Here is a 16692-nt window from a genome sequence, read left to right as displayed (position 1 = left end):
TGGCCACTGAATATATAGGCATGGTTGCTCATGCTGCAGTTGCACTGCCTGCTGCAAACCTGTCTCTGCGCATTCCTAACCATTCAACATATGTGCATTTGAGAGTTCGGTGGTGAGCGCTCAATCTCTCTCCCAAGTCAGATCTAAAAGCCACTCCCTGAATTTTCACTATCTGGATCTAAAGAAATGTCTACATTTAGTCTCGTTCTTCCTATTCTTGATGTGGCCTAATTTTCTCTTTTCTAATTCATCACATTTATTTATGTAGTGAAATGATCTTGATTAGTAGAAGGGTTTGACCTCTCAAAACAAAGAGTATTAGATGGACGGAGATAGTTCTCGCTTAGATCTTGATGGCAACAAGTCCTTATACATATAGGCTGGCTTCCTTCTCTGTGTGCAACCTGCGGATGGTCGTAGGGTGCCCCTGGACTCTGACAGTTTCCTTCCACTGTAATGCTTGCCATCATCCCATAAATGTAATATTATTGAGGGTGTAAGACACCAATAAAATAAACATGTAAGTTGATGAAAACTTACGTGAAATCTGGTTAAGAGAAAATCACCTACAACTTCTCATGAGTCTGCACTGCAGTTCAAACAGCATAGTTGCTGAAAAATGTCACGAGATTCTGGATGATTTATTGTACCTACATATATACATTCCTGACTCATATTTGTCACTTCAGGAAACAAAATGTTGGTGAAAAACCTTATATAGGTAGAGAGAAATAATAAAAAAAATTGGAAGGAAACCCCTATTTCAGGAAGAAAGGATATGTAACTTTCTCCTTGCCGTCCACTTGCTGCTTGTTACAGAGTATTAACACTTTGCAGCTGATTTGCAGTGCAGAAGGCTAGGCAAGTGGGATACAATACTAAACGCTGTACTATGGCTGACAGGCTTCGTATGGTGTAAAGACCAGTTACGCATGAAAATCCCCAGGTGTAGGGAAACTTAATGTCTAGTCCCAGGCTGGCGGACATGTACATAAAGAATGCTGATGAACAGGCCTGGCATGCAGTGTGCGTTTACAGGGAATGACAACTGTTCACAGGTTATGAATGAATGGATGCATGTGCCTGACCCACATTTTGTTGTGGGGCGGGCTGGAAGACCAGGAGCAGGACAAGTGATAGCTAGTCCATATGCACAAACCCCATTACCACAGACTTGGAGTGCATTTAGACTGTACTGATCCTAAATGTTTGCTGCACCGCAAAATCCAAATAGTTTGTTTCACGATTATGCCGCAAAGAAAAGTTTTCAGCAAAAGAGCAGCCCTTCTTTGAAAACACTGGTGCAAGATCTACTTCAGTAATTTCACAAATTTGTATGAGAGTTTTTTTTTTCCTTTCTCATTAACATTTGGGGCTTGTGCTCTGACCATTGCACTGTAAGCCCTTTGACATTTGAACAGTCAAGAGAGTAGGGACTGACAAAGTGGGGGGGGGGGGGGGGGGGGGGTCTCTACAGTACACCTCCAGTCAGTGGTCAGTTGAGTGACCAGTGTAAAAGGTTTGCATTATCAACTGGCCTAATCCTGTGCATAAGCTGACCTATATTCAGCATTGGCCAGTTCGTATGCCCTCAATTACAGGAGCTACATATACTGTACATGTAAGTCAACTGCAGCAGATTAGTGCAGCCATGTGTACATTGTATTACATTAGAGTATCTCGGGCTGCTTGTTAGTTCACCTATGAGTAACTTTTGACTGAGGATGTCAGAGTTTCTGTGATCTTTTGGGTTTTGTTTACTACGATCTCTCTGCAGTTATGATTGCCTTAGCTTGCCAGGTATAAATCATACTGAATCCTCTTGTGGATTGCACACTAGGTTTTGTTGTGCCACCTGTGACTTTGTTTTTAAGTGTACATGTAAATTATACTCACTCTCCGTATGATATGCTGTTTTAGTCTGGTCTACTTTATGTGTATAATCACAGTATTCACAGCCACTTTGTTGTCTTTAGTCAAATAAGCTGGTTTTTGAAATGGACATATTTCTTGCTATGCGTGTACCTTATATTCTCACCAGCCAGTACCTGAGACCAGAACTGTAGAAGGGGTATTGTGTAGATCATGAACCAGTGTTATATTCTCTCTTTACCCGTCTGTTGACTTCCTTAACTGGCTTCATGTACTCTGTGCCCCCAAGAGGACAAACTCCACCTTATAGTAAGTGTTTTCAGATTTTTCTTGTCGGTAATCTTTATGATGCCAGAGACGTAATACTAATGTGTGTTTTGTTTTTCTTTATGTTGAAAGAAAAATAATGAAATTCATTTTTCGACAGACAGTTTTCTGAAGATACTGATATGTCAAACTAACTGCCATGTATCCATGAAGTATGTCGTAACTGTTGCATTTGACTTAAATTACACCCTATGTAACTTAAGAAATACAGAACTCAGAAGGTTAATGTAATTTGACCACTGGTATCTCTCAAATTGGGCGAGAAATACAAAACTCAGAAGGTTTAATCTAATTTGACCACTGGTATCTCTCGAATTAGGCAAGAAATAAGTACAGAACTCAGAAGGTTGAACTGAAGAAGGAAAAAAAAAGACTTTCTCATGGAAAATAAATTAGATAAAGTATGCTTAAAGAAAACTGCCATGTTAAATAGAGTTTAAAGTTAGAAAGGAAACGTCTAAAATAAAAATATAAATCGCCATTAAAAAAATTCAAAACATTGAAACTGGCCATACCAGAGATTTTTAGCGAAAAGTTGAATCAGATTTTCAAATTTATGAAGAATGGCTCAAATTTTTGTCTTTTAGTAAATATCAGACCTGTACCTGAACTGTTTAAGTTATAGTATTAAAATGGTTCTAAAATTTTAAAAAGTTATGTGACCCACTTGATAAAAGTTTAGAAACTTTATGACTGGATTTGAACAGTAACATGTGCGCACCAAAGGTTGGTATTTTTTGTAAGGCTATTAAGTTATGTGACAATTTGACTGGATTTGAGCCGATATAATGCCTATAATTTTTTTTTAAAATACATAAATCTTTCTTTGAAAATTGAAATTCGATCCTGGGAAACTCCTGATATGGTAAAGCCAGCACTTTAAATTTCATGGAAAATCATGGGAAATCGTCAACCACTGGAGATCTTCTCATGGAGCCTTGAATCAGCAAGTGCTGTACAGGAGTGTCACTCTTACACAAGAAAGTGGATTGAAGGGGGAAAAAACAGCATGATAGCAAGCTGTCTGTATATAGTGGTCCAGCTATTTCTGTCTCTTCAAATCCGATAATACATACAGGTGCCACCGTGGTACATGCTGGTAATTGTCATTATACAGTTAGTCCACTGATTTTTTTGTCTGTATGTTCATAATTATGTGATTAATTATATACTGTAAATGACAGAACAACTCATATCCCCTTGTCTGCTTTTTGTAACAGGGGAAGATTTCCAGCCATCAAGTTTCACTGGACACAGTTATATAAGTCCACTACCAGTAAGTTACATTTCAACATTTCAAAATGCTGAAATTTTACAGTTAGAATTTATTAATACCTTACCATTTGTATAGCTTTCTAGCAGCCTTTTGGTGAGTTAATATGGGCTAAAATAATTACAAATGTGAAGAAACCAGAAATTAATGCCTTGTATACATGTACCAAATTTTAGTGTTAAAATTACTGCTAAAAAAAGCATTGAGTAGTCAGTACAAATGAATATAAGGAATGTTTTTAAACATATAAGTTTTATTTATCAGGTAGTATTCCCCGTAATTTAGTCTTGGGGTATAATGTAATTTGTTCATGCGTAAAGGGTATCAAAATGCCCTTGTATTTCTCCCTGAATACTCTGATTATGGATGAGTATATCCGTAGAAAGACTTAGTGATAGAACAGTTCTGTGCCCACTGAATGTACAGTGTATTACTCTTATACCTAATTCTGGCAGACCATACCCAATCCTGCATGTTACCAGTGAGTTGTCATGATCTTTGCTTGTCTATTTCAGCCGGGCTATCTCCATGGGGCCCTCCCAGCTAACCTGCCCCATGATATGAACAAAGGCCTCTGTGCAGCAGCAACACCAGCAGTCATCTCAGCGCCTCACCCAAGGGGGTGCTGCCCAGCCCCAGATTATGTTCACCCAGACTGGTCCTCGTCCACAAAACCCGGTATGATAATCACCTACTGCATCTGCCTGCAAACAAATTTTGTAATTACTTCATCTGTTAGCGTGGTATAATTTCACGCATATTTGGAGGGCATCAGTGTTTGTGAAAGCCCTGAAGTTGACCAACCCATTCATTGTAGTTTAATCTCCAAAACGAGATTAAAAAGATAAAGTGTGTTTAAAGTTGACAAAAAGGTCAAGGAATTTGGGTTGTTGATATTCAATATGTGGTAGAAAGGTTCACCGGGAGCATACATCATCAGGCTAAGATAAATGAAATAAATTGTTTTGTTTATTCACTGATGTGACATGTCAAACATAAAACCTTCAGTATGGAATGTACTGCAGTTACACTGCTGAAAGTTAAGTCATAAATTTATTCTGACCATAAAAATCATTGCTTTTGTTTTGCAGCAAAGTATGCAGGGTTCGTATTACGGGCAGCCACAAGCGAATGCTCGTGCTGCACGTCCCCAGATGCCCATGGGGATGCCCCAGCCCACACAGATGTACATGTACATGCCCCCCGGGCCGACTTACCCCGGAGCCCCAGGCCCCATTATGGTGCCCCAGGGGGCCAGCCCCTATGTGAGTGTAGTCCCTGTGTGGGACTGATGGAATTAGGGTGGTTGTATATTCCATGGGGGTAGCCAGACCCCTTGGTCTGATGAATAATGTAAATTTATGAATCGACAGATCGCGGCTGAGTGAGGATAGCGTAGATATGTGCAGACTAAGCAATAGAGATAAGAATATTGCAGGTTTTACGGATAATTCCAGTGTGTGTTGTATGAAGCTCAGATCTTTGCTCTGTTGATGAGTACGTGTATAACTTGACCTACAATTTAGTTGGCCTTGCATGAACTTTGGTTAACATGATTTGTCTTTTATGAACATATATCCTACATATTAAGTTTGTTCTGCAGGTAAATATTTGCATGTTATGTAGGAAAATGGATCATTGAAATTGCAGGGTTGGGTGGTTTACTCCAGGCACTACAGTTTCCTGTACCTGTTTTGAAACTGACAGCCATCAGAACAGTGAAATATTCTCGTTGAGCTTTCTAGGACTGTAAACCCAACTTTCTTTCATTCTTGAATTGCCAACCATATGTGGTGGGCTTTGTAACATTAGAACCTGGAAGAAAGAAATTTGTACTGCTGTAATTGATCAACCTTTTTGCATGTTTGCAAGGTGTTTATTCAAGCATATTCTGAAGGAAATATTGGGTATAGACTAATAAAATTATACTTTTTTGTAAAGCCCTGAAATTTGCTAATCAAAGGAACATGGTTTATCCCCAAAATCAAATTACAAATGTGCATAAATTGCACTGAAAGTTGCCCTTTTATTTGCGAAATAATTGAAGTATTAGCTGTCATAGGATGTGAAATTAAGTGTCCGTGAAATGAATGGTATGCAAATGCTAAACGATAGCTGTTTTAATTCATACTAAATGATTGCGGTAACTTGTGCTGAGATGGGAAAATGGTGTTATGTCAGTTTAAAACTATCGGCTATAAAATGGAATACAGTGTTTATTCATCACCCTTGCTGTTACAGTTTCCATCCCCTGCGCCTGGTCAGAGAATGCCCCCGAACATGCCCCAATACCCCGTGAACACATCCCAACCTAACCAACAGTACACCATGGGGCCATCTCCTAGCAACTACTCCTACAACAGTCCAACCAACACAAATGCTGGTAAGTAGACTAGGCCTCAATCCTGGCCTGAGGTTCAGTTACCCGAATTTGCCATAAATTTCGTCCATGACTGACTTCAACCATTTTTTTTTCTGATTCTGAGAGTTTTGATTTTGGAAAAGCGTTTCAAGGTTTGCTTGGAACATGGGATGTGACTCTATCAGAAAATTGTTTAGAAAGTTTTAGCACCAATAATAGTATTTTGTGACATTTATTTGCCACGAGAAATGCACTTATATGCGCGAAATTTTAGGTCATTTGGGTAAGATTTTCAGGCCTGCTTCATTTAACCCTTTTATTCGTAGTGTCACGTATGTGAGTACTTTGTTGTGTTTTCAGCTATGGTTTTAGTACAGTACTGACGTACATGTAGCTGTGATGATCATAGAGCTGGGTATGAGCTTCAGCTTAAATCTGCCAAGAGATGTGCGCTGAAAGTATGTAGATTCACTCCCTCTGATTGGTCGTGGGACCTTGGTGACAATAAGCAGTTGATCATGCTCGAGTTTCTGTTTTTCTGCAATTAACATTATTTGCAGACGACTTTTTCTTCCACCAAATACAATTCGCATAGTTGTACTTCACGCAAGTCAACATGCAGATGGTTGTGGGTTTACCTCGGGCTCTGACTGGTTTCCTCCAACCATAATGCTGGCCGCTGTTGGATGAGTGGAATTATTTGAATATGCCGTAAAACAACAATCAAATAAATAAATCAGTCGGTATCTTGCCAAAGGCCGGTGATTTACTCTGATTTGTGTCCACTCTGGAGTCTAGCAGCCTTCATAGAAAACTTCTTCAGTATGGAGTAAAACAGTGAAATAAATTCTTGAGTACAGAGTCAAACAACGAATAAATTATTAATAGAAATGTGAGAATACCTGTATATAGAATAACAGTTTTGGTAATTTCCAAATGTATATGGTGCATTCATAGTTACATTAAGGTTGCTTAAGAAGTTCACCTGATGTGCATTATGCAGACTGTGGATTGTCTTAACATTTTCATTGTTCATTTTGTTTCAGCGATGTTTTTCCCACAGGGCCAGAGTATGCCGATGCCACAGCAACAGCGACCGCCTTCGGCATCCTCCATGGCATCACAGCAACCGTACCAAAAACGAGAACGAACTATGCTTAAAATTGTTGACCCTTCGACTGGGAAGGACATCATGGATGAGATAAGAGGGGGAACACAGAGGCACACGCCCCCTCAATCCATAGCTTCCAGTGCCTAGGGCCACGCCTGTCAGTCCTAGTGTAAGTTATCTCCCTTCATTTGGTGATATATACAATGGCATTTTGTGCAAGACCTTTACAGCATGATCAATTTCAAGACAATTAATTTGTCTGTATAGAATTGTGCTGAACCCATCACCCCTGGTTCAGGCATGTGCAACGTCATCGGGTCTTAGAGACACACTGGTCTGATGAAATAACATGTTAGAAATAGGGAAATTAGGACAAGACTGTCTTACACCCTTTCATTTGTGGCTAAATCTATGTCATTGATTTCAAGGTAAGATCTGAAAAAAAATTTCCATTAGTCACATCAGAAAACCATATGTACCCTAATTTTTCAACTGCCTCTGCAACCAGTACCAGTGAGAGAACTAAGGGGTGTACAGAAATAATTGGTTGGGTTTTATGAAGGCTGCATCTATAATGCACAAACAAATTTTTTTTTAGCGTCATTTTCATAATAATGTATTCCTATTTTCTACGGAAAAGAATGCTTTAGTGGTTGAGAAAGTTGAAGATTTACAGTATGTCATGTAGCTAAAGTGCACAGCTCCTTTCTATCGATGAAAATTCTGTGGAATCCCAAGTTGAGATCTAGTAACCACTTCGTATTCTAACTGGTTGCCAACCTGATCTGAAGTAAAACCTGCAACCAGTACATCTGACATTTCTTTTTGAAGACAGGATCAGACCTACGATAAATCATGTAGACTTTCAGTTTTTCAGCAGCTAATTACCTTCATGTCATGAACTGTAGAGCAGAAAGGTGAAAAAATCTTTGTGAAGTAATGTGATCTACTCTGAATGGTACAAAATTTCACATGATTTTTCACCAGCATAGGGCAGCTAGGTGATTTCCTGAAAAACTACAGGTAATTTACTGTAGGTACCAGCATTTACAATCCCCTCAATACTCAGATGTGTGAAGAGCTTACTTCACTTGGGACAAACACTTGATGACAAACTGAAAATGTTTCGTGTGCAACTCCGAATCTTGGTCAGGTACTAGATCTGACTTTGAGACCGTGAACATAGATTGTATTGGGTTCATAAAAACGCTCCATGTAAGCGTAATAGCCTGTATGCAACCAAAGTTTTAATTAGCTTACACATGCTGCTTGTGAATGCTCTGTTTATGAAAGACATACTATAAAGTAACAAATTAAGCTTTTCAATTGCCATATATTTTAAGCAGGAATATTGTAGGCAGTTGTTTTTAACTAAAACCATTGATAATTTGGTATTTTTGTAATGGTCATTGCTGATAGTCCATAGGTTTTCTTGTGGGTGGATAGGTCCTTTGGATGAGGCCATTGAAAACTTCATTTTGTGTTGATGGTTTTATTTGAGAATTATCTTGCATGGTAATTCCCCCAACCCTCTTCAGAGTTCATGGTTATTTTCGTCATTCGCTTACACCTGTATTGCTAAGCGTATATGTATTCTGCTTCTACATTTCCTGTTAGAAGTAAAGTATGGATGCCTGTGCCCCTCTCTGTTTTTTTTCTTTTTTTTTTTTTTGGTTTCTGCACCTTTTTGCTTTTGACTCTCTGCTTTGTGTTGGCTCCTTGTTGCTGCACTTTTTTGCTCTCTTTTTTTTTTGAGCAATTTGTATCGCATTTGCCCAGGACACACATTTGTATAGGAACTATGAATGTTTAGAAACTTTGATTTCAATAATGCTTTCACTATATGTGATAGTGGGTTGCCACAAATTCCATCTGGTTAATGTTAATCTTATGGTTGATTCACACATTTTCTGTTGTGACGTCTCTGACTTTTTGTCATGCAAGATTAGAAATATGGCTGAAGTGCCTGTCTCCTTGTACCTCTTGCCCCACCCCACCATCCTGTTGCAAACTTGTTTGTTGTGCATCTAAGCGTTGGCAAGGCGTGTGATTGACGAAGCTTTGTTGAACCTTCTCCTTGCAGAGCACACCGTCTCCACCACAACAGAATGAAATTGCAGCGCAATTTGCCGCACAGGTGGCTGCCACGCTAAACCCTGTGCCCAGACAACAACAACAACCACCACCCCCTCACTTACAGCAGTTGCCACAAATGGGAATGCAGATGCCCCCTCCCCATGCTCAGTACCCCTCTAAACCAGAGGGACCTGGGGACGGCATGGCCACTGTCCAGGTATGCACTTTTGACCTGCTCATGTGTAGTTGATTCTTTTGTGTTGTACTGGTTTAAACTTGATCTTGGGAACTTACAAACACGGGTGATGCATTCTAGTGGGGGGATATTGCCATATTTTTTTCTTTGCAAGTCTGTTTGCAATTGGTTAAGACCTGAATGAACAACATTAGGTATTTTTAAGGTTTACTGGATAGTAGTGTGTTTATTGGATAGAATCTACAGGTCTCTTGTATCTCCTAGAGAATGTTTTGTTGATAGCATTACCATTTAAACATCTTTGGTTGTCAAAGTGGGCTGTGGGTTAGATTTTGTCTGTTTACGCGAGTCCAACTGAAAAGTTTGCTTGTTGCTTTTATGCTGTGTGAAAAGCAGTTAGTCTGTTCACAGCTATTATCTGCAAAAGAAATTAAGAAATATGTGCAAACATCTGAAGTTGAAAACAGAATCTTAACTCCTGAATGTTAATGAGTTAAGAATGTTCTAAAGGAATGACAAATAAATCTAATTGCATTGCAAGAGTATTTCAAAAAGTGTTTTGCAGGGGAGGCCAGCAATAATGTGATTACAGTAATTTCTTGTTTATGATCTCGTCGTCATATGACTGAAAAATTGTTGAGCATGATGTTAAACCCCAAGCACTTAATCCTGTTTATGATCCATGTGCCCGGTCTGAAAAGGTTTACTTGGGACATTAATCATTGCATTTTGTTTCATTACATTCTGGTTTAGTTGTAAATATGCAAGGATTTTTGTCAGCAACTTTTTTTCCAGTGCACCAAAACAGTTCATATTTCAAAAAGTACAGAATGATTCATACAAATGACTCTGCTTGCTTTCAGATGCCTCCAAAGGTCCCCAGCCCGGCTCAGTACCCTCGCTCGACTGTCACACCGCCTAACCCCCAAATGATGCCTCCCCAGACCATAGTGCATGCTCAGCAACCACCTCAGCATGTGATACAAGCCCATACACCTCATCAGGGCTACAAACCCCAGGCACACCCCCAGTCTGCTCCACACACCCCTGCACAGGTACCCATGCACCCTCACCCAGCACCGCCCCAGAGCTCGGTGACCCAGGGTTCGCAGGAGCCTGTCACAGTTACTGAACCCTCCCAGCCAGGGAATGCAACTGTAGCTGCACCAGTGCAGGATGTACCAGGGCAGAGCCCCTCAGTCGCCCCAGAGGCTAAGGCTGAAAAAACAGAAGAGAGTGTTGTCCCTGTTCCAAGTGGGGAGAAAGTCAAGGTGTCGCATCCTCAAGATGTTCCTGTTGTACAAGATGCCCCAAAAGAGACTGTGGCAGAGCCCAGCTCAACTGTTATAGAGACAGAAAGTGAAGAGCGGAGCTCTGATGTCAAACAAAACACAGAATCTGCCGAGTCAAAAGACTCGGCTGAAAAAGACACTAAGACTGTTGATGCCACAAAAGATGTTGGTTTAGCAGCTAGTGCCAACGAAGGAGAGAAGGCCCCTCCTGTACCTAAACCCGAGGCCACACAAAGTGCTGTAGTGAGTGAAAAATTAGAGAAAAGGACTACTCCGCCAGGGGATAGCGTTAGCACGACTGCCCCTCCTCCCGTCACAGCAGAGGTTAAACCTGTGACATCCCCACCCCCAGAGACGGACACTGCTGCCACCAGTCAGACTGGTTCCAGCGCTGATGCAGGGGAGGTTAGTGTAGAAGGCAAAGTAACCTTGCCAGAGGAAACTGAAGTGACAGAGCCAGCAAAGTCTGCTGTTGCTGTTATATCCAGCGAGGTAACAGAGAGGAAGGAAGACCGAGAGGCTGTGTCAGAAGGTGAGATGTATATGTTAGCTTGGTATTAAAGCAATTGAGTGTATTTTAACCCAGAAATAGTAAGCTTCCAGGTGGTGGCTTTATAACCCAAAAGTAACTTCCCTTTATGGCGAGATTAATTGATTTAAGGCCTGAAGGTACCATGGAAGTCACATATTGCAACAACAACAAAGTATGTGCAGGTTGTTGTGCCTACAATACTAGAACCATTCTGTCACATTCTCAAAGCTTTTCCCATGAGGCAAGACATAAAGTAGTGAATAGGTAAGGCAATCACAGTTCCAGGTCCGACTCCCCATGATGGTTGTGGTTTCGGTGGCACGAACTGTGTACATCAACTAGTGATTCCACAGCTTCCCCTTATCACTGCCTGCTGGGTATGGGACTTTGTGTTATTATGTACATTTCTCTTTGATCACATCTCAGAGTCCATATTTTTTTCATATCCATTTATACTACAATAATATTTTCTCAAGCTAAGAGAAATGCTGGAAAAGTTTGTATACAGGCACAAAAAGAAAAGAAATTAAAGTTGGTAAAATGTTTATATAGTCAGGTCATCAGCATCGTTTTATGTGGTCTTGCACGCAGTTAATAGGAGACCACTAGCCCTCGTTTAATCGAGGCGTATTACTATTTCAGTCGCATGTGGGAAAATTTGCCAGTGGATTATTCCTGGCACTAAGGTTTCCTACACCCTGAAAACTGACCACATAAGAGAAAAAGAGCGGCACTGAACAGTCAGTAAAATTTATTAAATGTACATCTATTACAAAATTATATTTAAAACACACTTATGTTGTTAACAACTAGAAAACTGTTTTCTCTTTGTGTAAGTATCTGTTCAACATGTAATAATGAACAGTACTAGGGTGTGAAAATATTAACACTGTATGTACAGACTGGTAATAAAAATGTGTGCCATGAGTTTTAAAAGAGCAACTGATGCAAGTCCATAGCTTGCTCTTCTTTTTCTGCATATGAACGGCTGTGCCTGTAAATACTCTTCCTTTTCACTTGGGTTGAAACTGTAATGCTGTAGTATCCATTAATATGGGATTGCTGTGATTGGCAGTGAATGATGTCAAAGCCTGTTTACACATTTATTGCTTTGTTGTTGCAGATGTCGAAAACATTAGTTCAGATTAGCTTATGATTAAACAATTTGGAAACAGTGACCTTAAATAACTTAGCTGCAAAACCTGCGCATACCAAGACAGGCTCTGAAGTACACAGGTAACATTTCCAAGATCACTTGAACTCATTTCACCCCACACACAGTTAACTTGCTTATTACATTTTAAAGAGATGTTCTCTTGACACCAACAGGTAATTAGAGAACACCAACATGTAATATTGACAGAGAATGAGTTAATATACATATGGACTGATTGTTTTCGTGTTTCTATCTTCAGTGAAAGCGGTGGCCAAGGCGAAAAACAAAGTGCGGGCCAAGGAGCTCAATGCTAAGGGAGAGACGAAGCAGGGTTCAGACATGGACTTGTTCCTGCCTGATGCACCAGTAAGTTCTGTATCCTGTACCATAAATTACCTAATGTTTGGCTTTCAAAAAAGCCAAACGTCTTTTGATGTGGAAACTTGCATTTGTCGAGTAGGTTATCACCTCCCTTACACCTTTATACCTTCATAATGTTTCCTTTTTTTAGATAAACAAAATTCTCAAAATCCTTCACCGCCTTTATGCCGTTTACTTGTTGACTGATGGGACCTCAATGACCAAGTGGTTAGCATGCCACCACAAAACAATGACCCAGGATCCTCTTGCCAATGCGATCCTTCACGAGTTTAAGTCCAGTCTGGCCTTCTCTCGGTTCATAAGTGGGTGGGAAGATCTGTCCACAACCTGTGGATAGTCATGGGTTTTCCCTAGGTCTGTGACCTGTTTTCTCCCACCACAGTGTTAGTCTCCGTCATGTAAGTGAAATATTATTGGATAACACCAATCAAATGAATAAACATTGACGGACAGTTTAGTCATTGGTGACTTTCTTGACTGGATGGAAAAAAACTTGTTTTCATCCGTAAAGTCAACCCAGCTATTAACTTAAACTTTAATGTTGCCCTGTGGAACTGTGGTTTTAAAGGTTTTAATGATGCAAGTATGTGTGGCACTCACATGGGTGTAGTGTGATCTGCCAGTTTCCTGCAACTTTGAAGCTCAGGCAAACTCAGGTTGGGTCATACCAAAGACTTTAAATGGTATTGAGTTGCTGGAGCTCAGTATTGAAAGATTAGAGCAAGGAAACAAAACCAACTGGCCCCATGTCACTGGTGTCACTGGGTGAGGTGTCATGCAGCACTTGGGCAGCAAGTGCCCTGCCCCACAGTATACATGCATGTACGTACATTTCATGATGGCTCCTCGTGGGATTAAATTACCGGTACAAAGTAAAACCCCAAGCATATATATATATATATATATATACACACACACACAGTGTAGCCTCACTGTAAGACGCCTCGATATAGCGAGCAATCGGATATAACGCTACCCAAATCGTGTCCTCCAAAGATTTGTGGTGTACTTTCAGGTGAGAACAGCTAATACTGCAAACGAATAGATTTTTCACCAAGAAATATATGTAAATAATGCGACATCATTTGCTTCATTTCCTACTGTTGGCGTGTGACCCATGTGATATTTTAGGCTTAAGCTTTTGAATATTATGTGAGTATAAGCAAAATAAAATGGATTTTTCTATGAACAGTGGAAGAGGTTGTTTCCCATTGCATTTTCTTTGTGAGCGAGTTTGATTCCAAAATTCACATGGGATGTTGTTGTTGCAGTTTGCTATTGGTGATTTTGCTCTCTTAAGTGGGTAAACATAAAATGAATCTCTTTATTAGAATTGTGTATCTCTCGATTTTAGTAAAACTGCGATAATAAAAGGTGTGAAAGCTTGAAAATTGGTCCTTTTCATAGTTCAGGCTGTTGTTGTTACCTGTACAGTTTCCATTTGTTCAGGTTTGTGGCCTAAGCCACTGCCAGTAGCAAAAGAGTTAAATAAAGAAAGGGTTATTTGATGTTGGCAACAGCAGCACTGTTGAGTTTCAAGGAAAACTGCCTCCAGTTATGCAAGGTATCATGGCAAGGATGTCATCCAGTATCAATAATTAAATAGGGAACAGTCCGCACTCATCGTAAGCAGTTGAACAAATCACCAGTGTTTTTTATCCTGCAAGATTTTGTCTAAACACAGCAGGTCAGCATACAGTTTCACATAACGTGGTGTGGAAACGATGGAACAAGAGGCTGTCTGAAATAAGGGGAGACAACTCGAAAATCAGTGTTTGTGTTTGCCTCCCCTTTCTTATTGGCAAATGGATTGCAGAAGAATTAGTCCTTTCTGTTTGTTAGAAAAGGATGGAACAATTCGCTTTAAAAAAGGACTTTGTGGTATCTTTTAATTCAAAGAAGTTTATTTTTGATAAGATTCAGGCATATTTTTGGTTTATTTTATGTCAGTTTTTCAAGAGACCAGGAAGATTTCAGAGATTTCCATGCCTTATTTTCTCCAAAGAGTATTGCCCAAGTCTTGTCACGGAATAACTGATTTATTAAACGCTGTCAAATGGGAAGAGTTCTGTGTTCTCAGCATCTGTCTTTCTGGAAATTTAACCCCTCTTCCCCAATTTCCGAATTTTTAGGTACATTTCATGTAGCAAGATATTGTGTCATCCCTGTATAATAAAGTCCTATTTTTTTCAGCTATCTTGTGAGTTGTGCGCTACATACATAAATATCTACATGGAATTTACTATTTGTTGAGGGTTTATCAGCATTGACTTAGTGTGACAATGTGAACAAGATTTGTTCTTGACTGTGTTTGGTGGCTTTAATAAGGTTTTCTTTGAGCTACTCTAGCCAAGTGACGCCAGATTGACCTCTTGCCAGGTGTCAGTCATGATGTGAAATTGACATTTAAAAATAGCTTGTAACCTTACTTGAGTATGCCAAGATAGTGAATAGCTCAACATGCAAAAGTGAAGAAGAAAGATGTTTTGAAAGCTTTTTCCAGAATGAAGCAGAAGCACACTGTTGTTAATTTGTGTCATCTCACCAAAGTGCAAAAAATTGGTGCACATCATGTGAATCTGCACAGGTAAAGCGTCGCATTTGTATTCAGAGCACAATAGTTAGATCTTGAAATTACCAATCTTATACACCATTGTGCTAAAAATTGTTATTCCACCTGCTTTCTTGTCAGAAGACTGGTAAAATACAGAAATTTTGCTATGGATATTCCCTCAGTTGTAAACAACACATTACCCAATGTTAAATGATCAGCCGATTTCATGGAGAAATGCCAACGTAAGCACCGCATTCACCAACACGTTTTTGATATGCTGCAGGTACATGCACAATCCTTTGAATAAGTTCACCAGGTTAGTGATCTGAACAGTCGTGTGACTATATTATGCAGATATTGATGTTCATTGACATCACTTTTCAAGAAATGACTCCCATCCAGCGGCATACACAAGATGGTGCAAAAAAAAAAAAAAAAAAAGTGGCATGTTGTACGTATGGTATTGACACACCCCACAATAACCGCATTGCAACTGTTAGTTTTACGGCTATTCCCGTTGTTGTTTGGTTATTGCCTTTGTGAGCGGACCTAGACTTTGCTCGAGTGGGTTATCATTGAATGTCAGCTTTTGCGGAATGAGGTTTTGTGTGGCTGTGTATTGAGTTGTGGTGTACCCATGTTGCCTGAGGGGGCTGTGTGGTACACATTTTTTGCCAGGATTATGTACAAACTGGAAAGCTGCTTGTCTTCCCAGTAATTAGCTGGTATACGGTATGTCTTGACAAGCTACAATGTGTAAGCTGCTGAGTGTGTGTTAACCACATGATTTAAGAGATTCAGCGTGAACTGAACGTGAAGCTGAATGCAGTTGCCATGTATTACTCCTTCCTCTCTCTCTCTCCCCTTACCTGGCTTTCACTGAAGTAAGGAATGTGGTAACAATTATATAACACTGCTCACATGTTGGCTCTCATGTCAGAGCTTTTCTCTCTCCACTACTGTCACGATTTAGCCCAGTCATGTGATAATATACTGACTGCTGGGGGAGGTCTATGTCAGAGACTAGTTATTGACCTACTTGCGAAGGTGGTGACCTAGTTTGGGGCAGTTGCAGAGAGGATTGTTCTGGATTACATACACCGACACCCCTGTGTGTGTTACACCGTTTGTTCAACAGTCTTCTGGATTTTCCTTCTGCGTATGTGTGTGAAGAGTTAAGGTGTAGCCAGTGGAGGTGTACCGTATACCTGGCCAGCTGTCGCCCTGGGTCTGTCAGCTGTATGGGAGAGTTGTTAATGCAGCTCTATCACTGACTTGTGGACAGACCAGCCAGCCAGCCATCCACCCCCACCTCCCTACCACATGGGACCTTGGTACTCTGGAGGTATGTAAGCTAAGTATGTAGACATGGGCCTGGGTCACACTAATAGCTCGATGGTTTCTGCAGGATATCTTCTCTCAAGTCTGGTGTGAACAAACCCCACAGGCAGTGAGTCTTAGGTCTAGCCTCTTGACATCAGGTAGGTGAAGAAGTCCCCCAACATTCCCCACCCCTCTCACAAGTTCATTTTCCATTACCTCAACCCCTTGTGGGACTGA

At 40.3% G+C, this 16692-nt stretch overlaps 1 protein-coding gene across 2 annotated transcripts in view; it reads left to right on the top strand.

The window, feature by feature from the left end:
• Positions 1–6974: 6974 nt before the first annotated feature.
• Positions 6975–16692, top strand: part of LOC135466068 (eukaryotic translation initiation factor 4 gamma 1-like) — a 34702-nt gene continuing 24984 nt past the window's right edge. Inside the window, exons 1-4 of one of the 2 annotated variants that reach the window (XM_064743481.1) lie at positions 6975–7114; positions 9029–9238; positions 10081–11041; positions 12457–12563. In XM_064743481.1, the coding sequence (XP_064599551.1) occupies positions 9158–9238; positions 10081–11041; positions 12457–12563 (1149 nt within the window). In that variant the 5' untranslated portion in view covers positions 6975–7114; positions 9029–9157. The remainder of the gene's footprint in view (positions 7115–9028; positions 9239–10080; positions 11042–12456; positions 12564–16692) is intronic. The other variant, XM_064743482.1, reaches the window with a different exon arrangement.

Source organism: Liolophura sinensis, chromosome 5 (genome assembly GCF_032854445.1).
Source record: "Liolophura sinensis isolate JHLJ2023 chromosome 5, CUHK_Ljap_v2, whole genome shotgun sequence".
In the NCBI taxonomy this organism is placed as follows: Eukaryota; Metazoa; Mollusca; class Polyplacophora; order Chitonida; family Chitonidae; genus Liolophura; species Liolophura sinensis.
This window is presented reverse-complemented; position numbering and strand designations above follow the sequence as displayed.